General features: G+C 28.6%; 2 protein-coding genes across 3 annotated transcripts in view; one reads left to right on the forward strand and one right to left on the reverse strand.

The window, feature by feature from the left end:
- LOC112686138 (sodium-independent sulfate anion transporter-like) overlaps positions 1-9,955 on the reverse strand; it is a 44,549-nt gene extending 34,594 nt beyond the window's left edge. Inside the window, exon 1 of one of the 2 annotated variants that reach the window (XM_025558303.1) lies at positions 9,870-9,955. The gene's annotated coding sequence lies outside the window, so the exon portion shown is untranslated. The remainder of the gene's footprint in view (positions 1-9,869) is intronic. The other variant, XM_025558305.1, reaches the window with a different exon arrangement.
- LOC112686139 lies at positions 5,784-8,200 on the forward strand. The gene is made up of 3 exons (XM_025558307.1): positions 5,784-6,623; positions 6,709-7,014; positions 7,423-8,200. The coding sequence occupies exons 1-3, from the start codon at positions 6,321-6,323 to the stop codon at positions 7,927-7,929; spliced, it is 1,116 nt and encodes a 371-aa protein (XP_025414092.1). The 5' UTR covers positions 5,784-6,320; the 3' UTR covers positions 7,930-8,200.
- Positions 9,956-14,497: the final 4,542 nt, after the last annotated feature.

Below are 14,497 nucleotides of genomic sequence, written 5' to 3' on the forward strand. Positions count from 1 at the left end.
TACAACAGATCTTATTTAACACTAACGGTTATTAAAACGCAGAAAAATCTTATTAGACTTTAATTATAGTAGAAAAATATACATTTATTTATTGGGATTGTTTTTAACCACTCAAATGTCAATTTGATGGTAATTTATGTATCGTTTGTTTTTATTTATTTTTCATACAGATTAAATATGATAAAAATAATTTAAAAAAGTATTATTTTTAATGTTCAATAACAGTATGAAAACTGAAAATAATTACTGCTGCTGAAAGTGTAACTATAAAATTATACAGGTAATAAATGTATATATTTGATACAAAACATTAAAATAAATATTTAATATTATTTAATTTTATTAAAATCTAAACAAATAAAACAATACAATGGACAGGTTAATCAAAATACTTATTGAATCTCAATAAAAGAATCATCTCAAAACGTTGATCAGCTATTAAATTTCTTCTCTTATTCAATAATATTTAATAATATAATAGATTATGAAATAATTCTAATAATAATATAGTACTACTATTAGTAATTTATTATAACATGCAATACGCTTACAAACATTAAAATCAACTTTATATACTATTCACTCACTGTTATATTTGCTTATTCTTTAAAGTTCTCTTCCAAATAAATATTAATTGTGTGTAGGAGTGTTTAGTTGATTAATTTATTTCTTATTAATTATTAAATAAATACACAGAACCGGTAAATATATGTATATATAATATAAGAATAATAAGATCCAATGGATTTATGACTGATAAATGCATGACTGTTGTGTGATGGTGTTCAATAAGTCTGTGGTTTAATGTGTATAGTTTAGAGCAGTGTTTCCCAACTTCTTTTACCCGCGGAACCTTTGCAGGAGTTTAAACGTTTTGTGGAACCCCAATATTTTTTCTATAATATTAATACAGACATATGTATTGTACACTTAAATGAGTGGGTTATCGGAAACTTCTGGCACAAGAGTGTCATTAATATAAAAAAAACAAGACCGCTTTAACATTTTATTTTGTTTGTTATCTACTATTACAATATTATAAATGTACCTACATATCAAAGCTTAAAATACAATATTTGACTCTCATTACTTCGAAGATAGATTCAATGAGAAGATAAGAATCATTCCATAGTGTTTTTTCAAAACTGTTTTTAAATCTGGAGTTATTCCTGAAAGCTGGATTTGTAAGCCCGGAGCCGCATTTACTTGATTTCGAAACTTAGTCTATGTATACGCAGAAAAGTTACAAACTACGAACCTCACATCGCAAAATGTTTCAATTCCAGTTCTATGTTGAGTTCTATATTCAAATCATAGTTCAAATTAAAATATTGCTAATTAATTTATATTTTCCCAAATTTCCCACGGAACCCTTCGCGCAAACTCACGGAACCCTTAGGTTCCGCGGAACACCAGTTGGAAAACACTGGTTTAGAGTATGTCATATGCTTGTAAATATATTCAGTCATAAAATGCTCATGCACAACAAAAATACGTGAGGGAGGAGTTCATAAAAAGTTATCACAATAAGAAATAATATTCGCTTCTTTTTGTGCAATATTTGTTGGAGACGTGTTTCTACAACTTAATGCATCATTGTATAGAATTATACCTGAAATTTAAATCGCATTTTGAATGGTCGAAATAGTTTTCGTTAAACTTTACTTCTACATTACACTGTGATAGCGATGTTAGACGATAATACGAAATAAAGGCAATTTAAATCTCGATTTACTTGTTAGTTTACATTAATATTATTGTTTATACTAATTAATTAATACTTTCTAACATATCAAGTGAACGTGAAATTCTGGTTTTGTTTATTTTGTTTTTATCAAATCATGTTAAATTTAATTAACGCTATATTATAGTGAACTATAATTCTATAAAATAAGGTCATGTTAAACAAAATATTTTTAGCATGTGAATATCTAAACATTGAACTTCAACTGATTTAATAACAATAGATGATTTTGCAATTTTAATTACATCGGTTATTTACAATAATTTTTATGATAATGATTTTAATTGTTTATTGTTCAAAATGTATTCTAGAATATTCTTGTTTACGTTGGGTAGGTACAATATTTTGAATCCACAAAAAGTTTTGAAAATGTACTACAAAATTCTTTATAGAAATCTATCATTGATAATTTAAAAATAATTAAAATTCATTAAAAAAAAATAAAATACAATACAATTATTATACTTAAAGCTTGAAAATTGAATAAACAATTTTACATATGATTTTTGATTATAAAAATTCAATTAAAAAATATATAAGAGTATTACAAAATTAAATATTAACGATATTAACAAGTCAGATGTTTCAACGAATTTTTATAAAACAATAATAATGATTTAGTTAAATACATTTCATAGTTTTAAAATATTTTAATGACATTTATGCTGTTTATAGGCACTTGTAATTTTCCCAGATTTTAGATGCTTTTTTTTGGTGAAGGTCAGAATGTTAAAAGTTCAACCTACCTTATTAAGAAATCGACCTGTTTGATTTCGAAAATTTTTTGAATAAATTTATATTAAAATCAACAGTGATTATATTAAATAAAAAATAAAAAAAAACCACGAAGATGCTTACAACATTACACTCACTATTATGCATACTACTTATTATAGTTTCATTGAATCGCTTAGATTTGTTCAGAGACAATTTATACACCTTATTGACTACTCATATTAGAGGTCATTGTGTTTTAGTCCAAGTCAGTGCTGTCCTAGCTACCAATAATGTTATAAGATAACAACATTTGATACTATTTAAACTAAATTATACATTGTATTATTAATTATTCTCGTTTTAGTTTAATGAGTGATATAAGTGATTTTCTTAAATCATCGATTATCATAGAACTACCATATCATACAATATATCTATATACCTGACATTATACTACTCTTAAGATTATGAAAATGAACTATACTGGACTTGACTTTTTGTGGTCGTTTGTATAATGAATAAATATATTAATAAATTATAGAACACTTTTCGTTTATTTTAACACCTTTTCATAATATACAACCCCGTGCGATAATATTTAAATATTCTACTCGTACCTAATCATGGTTCTTTTTACACTGACTCGCGAATGAACTGCAACTATAGCGCACGGAATTGCCTAAATAAATAACTCATTGTATTAGATGACCGTTTCCTGCGATACACCATTCCCCTCACCTTTCAGTACGTAATATCGTACACGCGTCCCATCATCTCTGCATCGCAGATAATGATATTATTATTAAGCCTATTACGAACTTGGTCCTGTTTAATTGTGATTTGACATACAATTTACTAAACCGAAACGGGTGTCGTACGCCTATTCTGTACTCACGTAAATGTGTAATTGGTATAATATTATCGTACGGGGACACTCGCATCGCCGTGATATTCACCGATCAATGTCTCGTGCTTGCAAATCTTGTCCATAACGAGTGCTCACCCAAATATTATTTTCCAGACTAAATTTTATGGTAATGTCATAAATAGCAAAAATATTTTTGCCAATTATACGCAAACCTATTCCCAAAATTAGCCAAATTATGTTAACGGTTTTTACAGTACACTTGATCTGATTGACCTTAAGCTAGGTGCCAAAGAAACATAATCAATTCCCGAAATGAGCAAATCCTCTATTTATATTTTCTACAATTCTGCAGTACCGTCACAATAATATGTTTAGAGTATTAATGGTTCAAAACACTGTACGAAGAAACAAAATATATATCTCTAATAAAAATCATGTACATTTTCTTTTGAAACTCGTACACTAAGTACTGCAACCATATTATCTGATTATACAAACAGGACGGGGGTCGAAGCATGTATTTCATTTATAATAGCACGGAATGAAAAAACTATTATAGTCATAAATATATAAATTAAAAATATATAAAATTTGTTTATTTATTAAATTGTAGCGGAAAATTATTTATTTATTTTCAAATAGACAGATTGAAATCAAAAGTTGCCGTACATTTCAGTATAACTAGTATATTTATTCAACAAATCATTTAGACTAGGAGTAACATATTAATCACAAAAGTAAAAAGAATAAGAATAATAAATTTATGATTGTTGTGATTACGTAATACAGTAGACGCGGCTTATAAGACTCACTTTAGGACCAGCACAAAGTGAGATTTATAACCGAATGAATCTTTTAGGCGAAGTGGGTAAAAAAAATTAATTACATATTTATAAATTTTATTTTACTACATATTTTGCATTAATTTTAATACTTTAACATATATTACATATAACATACTTATTATTGAATATATTTAATAATCCTGATAAAAATACATATTATAAAAATTATACATTAATTACAAATTATTATTATTGATTATTTATTTTGAAAAATTATTTTAAACGAAAAAGGTATGATTCTCGTGTCTGCCAAAATTTATTTTTGTAAAAAGACGATTGGGAACCAAATACAATTGTTACATATTATAAATTTTAATACAAGTAAATAATAATAATATATTAGTCGAATATAAGCACAATTATATTAGAGTTTTTAAAATATTACATAATTTCATATTATAATATGTCCATTCTATTCTATTAAACTATTTAGAAAGTATAAAATAAGTATAGGTCAAATATTGTCTTGATAGAGTTTTAAAAAAACACGTATCGTTATTTTTAAATATTTAAAAATGTCACAAAAAATGTAAATTACAATACAACTGTAGGTCAGGTTTTAAAAAATCTTATAATTAAAAGAAACAGTTTTGACAAAAGTGTACTTATTAATTTCATTGGATTTTTTTTTTTTTTTTTTGTAATTGCGTCTTCTATAGTTTTTAAAAGTATTAATATTTTTTTGTTTTTAGAAATTTTTTTTATATTATTTTGAGCATTGTTAATTTTTATATAAGTATTTGTAAAAACTGTAAAAAATTATGGGTGTGCCATATTAAATGTTTGATTGAAATGAGATTGTAAAGATTCACAATTGTTGGTTGTTCTGTGTAATTTCGCTGTATGTGAGACCCACATACTTGGCGGAAATTTCGAATTTTCATCAATATATTTTTTTTAAGATTAATCTTAGATAATATCTAAGATATATTATAAATAAACTATAATACAGTGTATCGTATAGTGTACCCTTATTATTATTAATCGTTATTATTGACGATTATCAACAATTATCGAAGATTATCAGTGTATACATTACAAATGTCTTTTACATATCCAGCGCGACGGTAGTGGGGCGAAGCTAAGTAAAAAAAAAAAGCGAAGCGGTCACTACCGTAGTATATTACACGAGCCAGAGTTTGCCCATTGAATATGTGTAAATTTGCCCGTTTTCTTTAGCCAGGGATACAGACCTAATGAATGAACGGATTGGTCTGTTTGTGGTATCAATAGATCGGGCATGATTTGTAGATTATACCTTTGTCATTTTCGAAAAAATTGGTTGAATAATAACGAATATATTAGCAAAAAAGTCAAGTATTTTTGAAGCAAAAAGATATGCTCGACCGTTTTTAGTTATTACGTTTCACGCAGCAGCGCACGAGACCGTATTACCCCCTCTATTCCGTAACGTTTTCGTCGCGGTCGTACACTGGGCAACGGTTGCGACTTGCGGTTCTCGCCGTTGCTGGCATCTTCGCTTATCGTATTTGTTATTTTTGTTATCGACATTCATGTTTTTGGTGACGTTTGCTGTAGATGTGTTAATTCGCAGTCGCCAGTGGCGTATTTGAGGGGAGCGATGGGGGCAATCGCCTTCTCCGAGAATTTTTAGACCAAGACAAATTTAATAGAGTAATGGATATTTTACTAAGAAAAAAAATACCTTTTTCGTTTTTAGCGGAAACAGCCAATATTATTTTAGCGGAAACTGATAACTCCCTGTGTATGTACATGTGGGTAGCCGGACAATTCACCGCATTTAATTCACCGCGGGACAATTCACCGCGTGACTATTCACCGCAATACAATTCACCAGGTGTACAATTCACCGCGGTACAATTCATCGCGGCTAAAATTTATCGTAACATAATATACACGTTCATATTATATACGTAGACATAGTCTCTTGAGTGATTGTAAATCTAATAAGACGTGTTCACGTAAAACTCGTTTTTGCTCTAAATATCTTCGGGTTTGACGTTACCAAACCTAAAAGCTAAATTTAAAAATATACAGAAAACATGTCATACTTAAATTATAATTGTGTTATATCTATTGGCCGTTTTGTACATTTTGTTTCAATCGTGTCCGGAACGTAAGTATACGTAATACGTCGTTAGTTTTTATTAATTAATTGTTAATTATGAATATATTATATATTAAAAGTGAACGGGGTAGAGATAAATTGACTTTTAAAGGGTACATTTATGTATACGAAAAATCAGGGTTAAATAAATCAATATGGAAGTGTGAAAATTATCAAAAAATGAAATGCAAGGGACGTTTACATGTAAGAAATGATGAAATAATAAAAGAACAAATTCACAATCATGTTCCGGACTCTGGAAAAATTGAGGTGAATATAGCAATGAATAAATTAAAAGAAAAAGCAATCGAACGACCCGACTTGAGACCACGTGCAGTTATAGGCTTAATTTCGACATCAGTAAGTTCACTTATTCAAAATATAATTTAAACGAACAATTAAAATGTTTTATACTGTAACTGTTATACTATTATAAATTCTGTAGTTGACAAGTTCAGCAGCAGCGCATCTACCAAAATTAACTTCAATTAAACGGACGATTCGGAGGATAAGAAATGAGGAAGAGACTATACCACTTAACCCAAAATCACTTAGTGATTTAGTGATACCCCAAAAGTATCGGTTAACAAACGATGAACATCCATTTTTGTTGCATGATAGTGGCCCAGGAGAAGACCGAATACTTTTATTTTCGACCGAAAGAAATTTACGTCTTATGAAAAACTGTAAGCATTGGTATGCAGATGGAACATTTTCGACATCACCTTCACTGTTTACACAAATATATACGGTAATATTTTTATTAAACTAAAGTTAGGTAGTTTAAACTTATATTCAAATAAAAGGTTAACAAACCAAAAATTCTTATCGTAAATCACGAATCGTAAATCTTTACATTATAAAGATTAGTCGTCCCGAACAATTGCAATTTCGTGCAATAAACGTGAAGTATTAGTATAATATTATACCTATACGTATAGCATCTATCACTTGTCATAATAATGTATTTAACCTGTTTTTACTTGATAAAGATAATAACAATATAATGATAACATAATAATAATTCCGTCTTCTTGGCGATACGCAACAAATACATACAATTATTATTATATGTAACAAAAGTTAGATTTTGTCAAAAATATATTCATATAGAAATATATAGAAATTTAATAAATGTGTATATTATGATTTTTTACAGATCCATGGTATCCAATACAGTAATGTATTCCCGTCAGTTTTTGCATTATTGCCTAATAAAATGGAATCTACTTACTGTCGTTTATTTGAAGCATTGAAATCAATAAAAACTGGACTAAGCCCGGAAACAATAATGGTTGATTTCGAGAAAGCTACCATGAATTCCATCTCAAAACATTTTCCAGATATGAAAATTCGAGGTTGTTTTTTTCATTTTACCCAGTCTGTTTGGAGACATGTTCAGCAAACTGGACTTCAACAACAATATATTGAAGATTCAGAATTTGCTCTTCAAATAAGAATGATGACCGCTCTTAGTTTTGTACCAGTAGATGATGTTGAACAGGCTTTCAACGATTTGATGGACACTAATTATTATACAACACATGAAGAGCTTTTAACTCCATTGACAAATTATTTTGAAGACACGTGGATAGGTCGAGTAGACCGCAGAAATAGAAGAAAACCAGCCTTATTTCCAATCAGCCTATGGAACTGTCATGCTTAAAAGAAAATATTCCGAGAACTAACAATTCTGTCGAAGGATGGCATAATAGTTTTTCATCAACATTAAATGTGATTCATCCAAATATTTGGAAGTGTATTGAGGCGTTCAAAAATGAAGAAACATTAAATAAAATTCAAATTGAACAATGTTTATTAGGTAATTCTACAGTAGTGAAAAAAAAAATATAAGGACTTCGCTGCAAGATTAAAAACAGTATGTGATAGTTATAGAAATATATTAATAGAAGATTATTTAAGAGGCATAGCCCATAATTTTCAGCTAAATGTTTAATGTAGTTTTTTTTCATACATTTTTATAATAATTCTATAATTTTTATATATGTTATAATTTAATTTTTTTTAATAAATTTTTATAATATTTCTATAATTTTTATATATGTAATCTTATTTTTTACGAGTCCCTATATTAATTATTTTATAAATAATTTCGCGCGATTAATTGTTACCGCGATTAATTGTAACCACGGTGAATTGTAAACACGGTGAATTGTAAACGCGGTGAATTATGTGCGGTGAATAGTCGCGCGGTGAATTATCACACGGTGAATTGTCCGCGAACCGTACATGTGCATGTGTGCGTATGTATATTTATGTACTCTAATTACGATAACTGTGCAGCCGCCAGATAATCAGATACCTCACTATAATAACGATAATCGTTGCGATTAATGTGAACTTTTATCTGCGATAAAAATTATTATACGTTATAAGTAGGGCAGAAGACTTGTAGCTCTAAAAAAGCTCTAAATATGCAAGCACTTATGCATTTAAAAACCCCATAATATGTACTTAAAATATGCACTTAAACATTTTTTTAGTCTTTTTATTTAAAAGTATTAATAAAATAAATTAAAAACAAGGTAAAAAAATTACATAATTTAAATATATTATGTATCATAGCCAAATAAAAAAAATACATTTTACTCAATTTTCTTAATTTTCTCTAAAGAAACGACGTTAGATCGTTATCACTTCTAGGAAAAATGTGTGCCTGCGGACAGCCAAAAACCATATTTTACGACAAAAATTAAAAATAAATACATTTTTATCCAAACATTTTGATTGTATTGTTTGAAATAAAAATGTCACTTTGGAAAAAATCAATTTAAGTTAAATATGTCTTAAAAAGTATAAAATAGTGTATAAAAGTGTAAAATATTCCCTAAAAAGAAAAATGACTCAAAATATGCATTTATATCCAAAATAAAATTTCAAAACTAGCTTAGTGAAAGCATGAAACGTATTTGTTTCGTACTCTGCTATTTTTGTGACTGTACAAAAAAAATATGGAAATGCTTTAAGTCCTCTGCCCTAGTTATAAGGTACCAACAGAAACTAGAAATAATAACACGAATATTATTTAATTTTTCAATACCAATTTATTTCTAAATTATAACCAAAAAAGTTTATTTTCTACAATTTATTTTACGAAATTCGAGTCTTATAACCGATTTATTTATTTTTTTAATGTATTTGGATACGTCCGAACCGCTCCAAACGATTTTGAGTCTAATAAGCGACTGAACCTTATATCCGTGAGTCTTATAAGCGGCGTCTACTGTAATAACAATAATCAAAGCACAGCTGCACTGATTAATCCAAAATAATAGGTTCTTATTGGCACTCCGCATCATCCCGACAATGAGTTGGCCCCTATAATAGTTTGTGATGTATTTAGTGATAAGGAAAGAAGAGTTGATCTAAGAAATAAAAGATGGAATTTTGAAGTTGCGAAAATGTATGAGTTATATAAGGAATGGAAACACCACTTCTTAATAGTTTATGAAGGAATTGAACATTAACTAAAAACCTTCTGTACGCTAGAGGGGACATATCACAGGACTAAAGCACTACAGGAATAAACACGCGTAAAAAATGTTCAACCTTTAGTACAAAAATTTAATAACTTTTTCTACTTACGCTCATTTGCTTACTTAAAATGAATTCCACATTATCGCGTTTTATTGTTTAGTATAGATCGTATTAGAGCTCAGTAGAAGGCTTCGATTGGAACTAATAGTTTAAATTCAGACAGGTCTCATAACGAAATCAAGAATAATCAAACGATATATACACAAAACAACATCCGTGTGGCGCAGGTCAGCTACAGTTATGAATAAAACAATATACTTTTCTACTTGGTAGTCGGTACTACATGAAATGGTGGTTTCGTTTAGGTCGTTAAGGTATATTCAAAATAAAATATTACAATAATATAGAAAACTACTCGTACAAACTCGTATAATAATTTTACATATAGAATAGAATTTTCAATAATTCGCATCACTAGTTAATATAGTAATAAAGTTATTGTACTCGCTCTTTTATTATTATTAATTACCTAAACTAACAAAATATATTTTTAACGAATCGTTGTTATTTTAGTACAGAAAGTAAAAATTTGCAAGATAGCTACTAGAAAGTGTAGTACCTATAGTTTTTAATATTATAACCTAGTTTGATTTCAATATTTTCTACACATCAAACTTCAATAACTCGTATGGATAGAGGTTGATTGGGAATAAAACGATAATACTATATAGCTTCGGTTATAGATTTGCGTGGAAATTCTTGGTTGAATTTTTAATATAAATTTATATCTGAATGAAAAATAGCCTCCACCAACAGTTTTCAAACATAATATAGTTCTACGTTTTGAAGCGCACGTCAGTCAATCAATTTTTTCCGTACAAATAATTTATCGTAGAAAACTAAGTCGTAAATTAAGTTTAATGCACGACTAATTTGGTATAAGTACGTATACAAGTAGATGGTAATCCGTGAGACGGTACTTACGTCGTAATGTAAAACACTTATTCACTTTCATTATCGACGTAGACTCTATTATTGAATGTAACGAATAATTACAACTCGCACAAGAATATTTACATACTATTTTATTCGATTAAAACGATTCAGCATGCCTATAATAATATTAACAATGAAATTAAATCAATATACGTTATCGTTACACAAATACACTTATGTTAACGTAGCGGTATTTCACGTCATCTCAATCATCAATCAACTAATTATGAGATAATATAAAAACACTTTTATGTTAATAACTAGTAACGACTATCGATCAATTAATTATTAGAGATTATATTGCGGGTGCACATAAACATTTATTAGGTGTTCGCGTAAGATGCGTACGGTTGTTAATACTACACATTTATTTACGACTGAAAGCAGTTTTTTCTGCGAGGTATAAGCTGTTGCTACGTTTACAGTACACGTATATTTTACTGGGGATAACGAGCTATAACAACCATATATAAACTATAACATGGAACATTAACTGCTATTTTAAACACAGATTTATCTTTAATTTGTAGTTATTGTCGTGTTAGTTTTTCCAGTTCGTAAGAAGCCGGTAAGACGATATGTTATATTGTATAATAACATGTGTATCGATAATGATAGGATGTAGCCACATAGGCTATACTTACAGAACACCATGTTCATTTATGCATTAGCATACCACGCGAGGAAACACAATTAATATGACGTTTAAACGATTCGAATACAACTTGAATAATTTGCCTTGACCGATTCTATACTTGAACCAACTATTGCGCAAGGAATGTTAGAGAGGAGGATGAATTATATTAAGAAAATATTATCCTCTATATTAAACTAGCCTATTATACGAAGGAAAATGAATAATAACTATATGAGTATAGATATAATATATTCGTAGTATATTCGTAGCAAACAATAATTTCACCACGCACATCGAATGTCAACAGTTGTAACGGTAAATTGTTAATTATTGTAGCAATCTACGTGATACAACAATCATAAATATTGATGGAGCTGACAAATTCTGTTAAATCGTTAAGTTAAAACAATGGTGACACACATGATTGAAGCGATGATACCTATTTCATATTTTCATGGTACATATCATAATTATATTGTAATATTATATAAACTACTAATTTTATATTTATAAACATTTGTGACTGAAGAGCTACGTTGTGTCGGTGGAACAACAGTCTATACTACGTTTTCGTTATTATTAATACTATCCAAAATTTCAAACAATATTGGTAGGTTTGAATGTAATGATCAGAAACAACAGAAGAAAGCAGACCAGACGGTACGTCTTGACGCAACTTGGAACGCGTACCTTCAGCTGCTTAATATTTTATTTATTTATTTTTTTCTAGTAGTATACTACAGCCGTACTACAACTTGGTACCTGGTGTTTGATTAGGAAGTGTAACGTCTAGTCTTGAATAATTATCTGGTATAGATGTAATTAGCATTGGACTTGAATTGTAATTTATCAGTGATACGTACGGGTTAAAACCAGGAACTTGGCGTAACCACAGAACATAAATAATAAATATTTTTGTATACCGATTAAGCTTATATAGCAGACGAGTGTTGTCAATATTGTTAGAATTCAAATTTAAAATTATATAACATTAAATTAAAACAATATTATTACCAGGGCTCATAACCTAAAACATGTACATATTTTTTTTTTTTTTGAGAAGTCTTAGAAATACCTATGTGAGCTATACGAGTTATATATGAGTTTTAGATAACTAAAAAGCTAAATACAAAATTTTATGTTGCATATTTTTGCATATTTCAAAGTATAAGTGCTATTTTGATTTTTAAGTCTTTTTCAGTTCTGTAGCATTAAACCGTTTTTTCTTAACAACAAGTAACTATAGTGGTATTAATCGTTATATTTGTAAATAATTCATGTTTATTAACTTATTCTTCTTCTTTTGATTTTTAAATTATATATATTCGTTTGTATAATATAGAGCGACGCGATCGGAATTTTAATAATAAAAGTTTAAAATTTCTTTTATACATGATATGTTTTTTTTAATAACAAATGGAAATTGTTTGTTTTTTATAAAATACGTTTTCGCATATTTCTGTAATTTTAGTGCATATTTAAGTGCTTATATGCATATTTTTAAGAGCATATTATAGCACTTATAACTACTTTTTTAGAGCTATAAGTTGCGAGCCCTGATTATCACATTAAAAATAATGATGGTAATATTTTTTGATACCGTCGTAATGTAATATATTTCGTAGACTTTACTAATGTTTACATAATTATTTTTATTTATTTATACATCAACGAGAAAAATCAGCTTAATTATATTGGTTTGAAATAAATACTAATTTTATAAAGTACGGGGAAAATTATTTTAATTAACTATTACTTCGTTGAGAATTCACTGCCTATTATATATGCAATAACGTTGTTTTCATTTTGTTGAATACTTGTTGTGTTCTTTATCTCAACAATTTGAGTTCGATAAACGCAGTAGATATTGGTATTCGTATGGATCTTCAGTTCAAGTACAGTGACAAGTACTACGAGTATTAATAGTTTATGCGTCAAAGGTTATTAAGAACACAACATTTATTCAATTATAGATATTATTTGATTTTTAAAATAGGCATGTGTAACAATTGTTGTATATCAACATCTTAAATTATTTCTTAAAAATAACACGGCTAATTTGTTGAGTGTGTGAAAATGGAATGAGGTCATGACGAATGCTGACTATGAATTTTTGGCGTGGATATATAATAACAACCAGTAGTAGAGGACAATCAGTAGAGGAGGAAGTCAGCTAGCTTTACCGTACAAAAAGGGACACTAGAAGACCATCAACATTAAGTCCACTACGGTCCTCACTTATTCCTAGCATTAATATCTACCTCATAAATTACAATATTAATAATATATTTTAATTAATAACATTCACCTTGTACTTTTATATGAGCTAATCCTATTCCATAAATATTAAGTATCACACACCGAGGTCGAGTCCCCGAGACTTCGTAAAAATAAACATACTTTTAAAAGAGTTCGATCCAATCAGTTTGTAGATTCGAAGGAATCCCATTAAAGAGGTGACGTTACAAGTGGTGGAGGCGCTGGGCAACGAGTCCAGTTTTCTGTTGGAATTTATTCTAAAAAAAAACTACTTACACAATATGGTGCGTACCTAGGATTTTGGGCGCTTTTGTACGATACGACTTCTTTTTCTTACCTCTACTTTGAAATGTATGAAGATCTAGGAATTCGGATGTGTTACCAATATCTAACGATTTGTTTGAAATATTTTCACCAGCATCAGAATCGCTATCAGAACTTGTAGAACAAATTATTTCGCTGTCAACAGTACGTCTTAAAATAAATTAAATTTATAGAATAATTTAAAATGGTTTGATAGAAATTTACTGTCTTACTTGCTTGTTCAATTTCTCCATAAGCTCTCTTTTTCGGTTTTGTAACTGCTTCTAACCGAGTAATTACTCTTTTTTCAGTTTTTTGTAAATTTTTATCTTTACCAAGCATACAACCATTTCTGCCTTTTTCTCTTTGAGATAGTAAGAATTGTCGATCTATTTTTATTTTAATAATTTCCAATGCATTCATATGTGCAATATCAAAGAGGTCATCTAACTCATTCACAAAACATTCTTGTTTTATCTTCTTTATTTCGGTTTTTCTCGTTGCATGTTTTTGTAAAGTTCTCCATTCTTCGTATAATGAT

Source organism: Sipha flava, unplaced genomic scaffold (assembly GCF_003268045.1).
Source record: "Sipha flava isolate LNK unplaced genomic scaffold, YSA_version1 2_pilon_pilon, whole genome shotgun sequence".
NCBI lineage: Eukaryota > Metazoa > Arthropoda > Insecta > Hemiptera > Aphididae > Sipha > Sipha flava.

Excerpts from the sequence above, each read along its gene's own strand:
- LOC112686139 (XM_025558307.1), top strand. The coding sequence starts at position 6,321 with ATGAATATATTATATATTAAAAGTGAACGGGGTAGAGATAAATTGACT. Across the intron at positions 6,624-6,708 it reads TAGGCTTAATTTCGACATCA|TTGACAAGTTCAGCAGCAGC; the intron begins GTAAGTTCACTT and ends TAAATTCTGTAG. Across the intron at positions 7,015-7,422 it reads TGTTTACACAAATATATACG|ATCCATGGTATCCAATACAG; the intron begins GTAATATTTTTA and ends GATTTTTTACAG.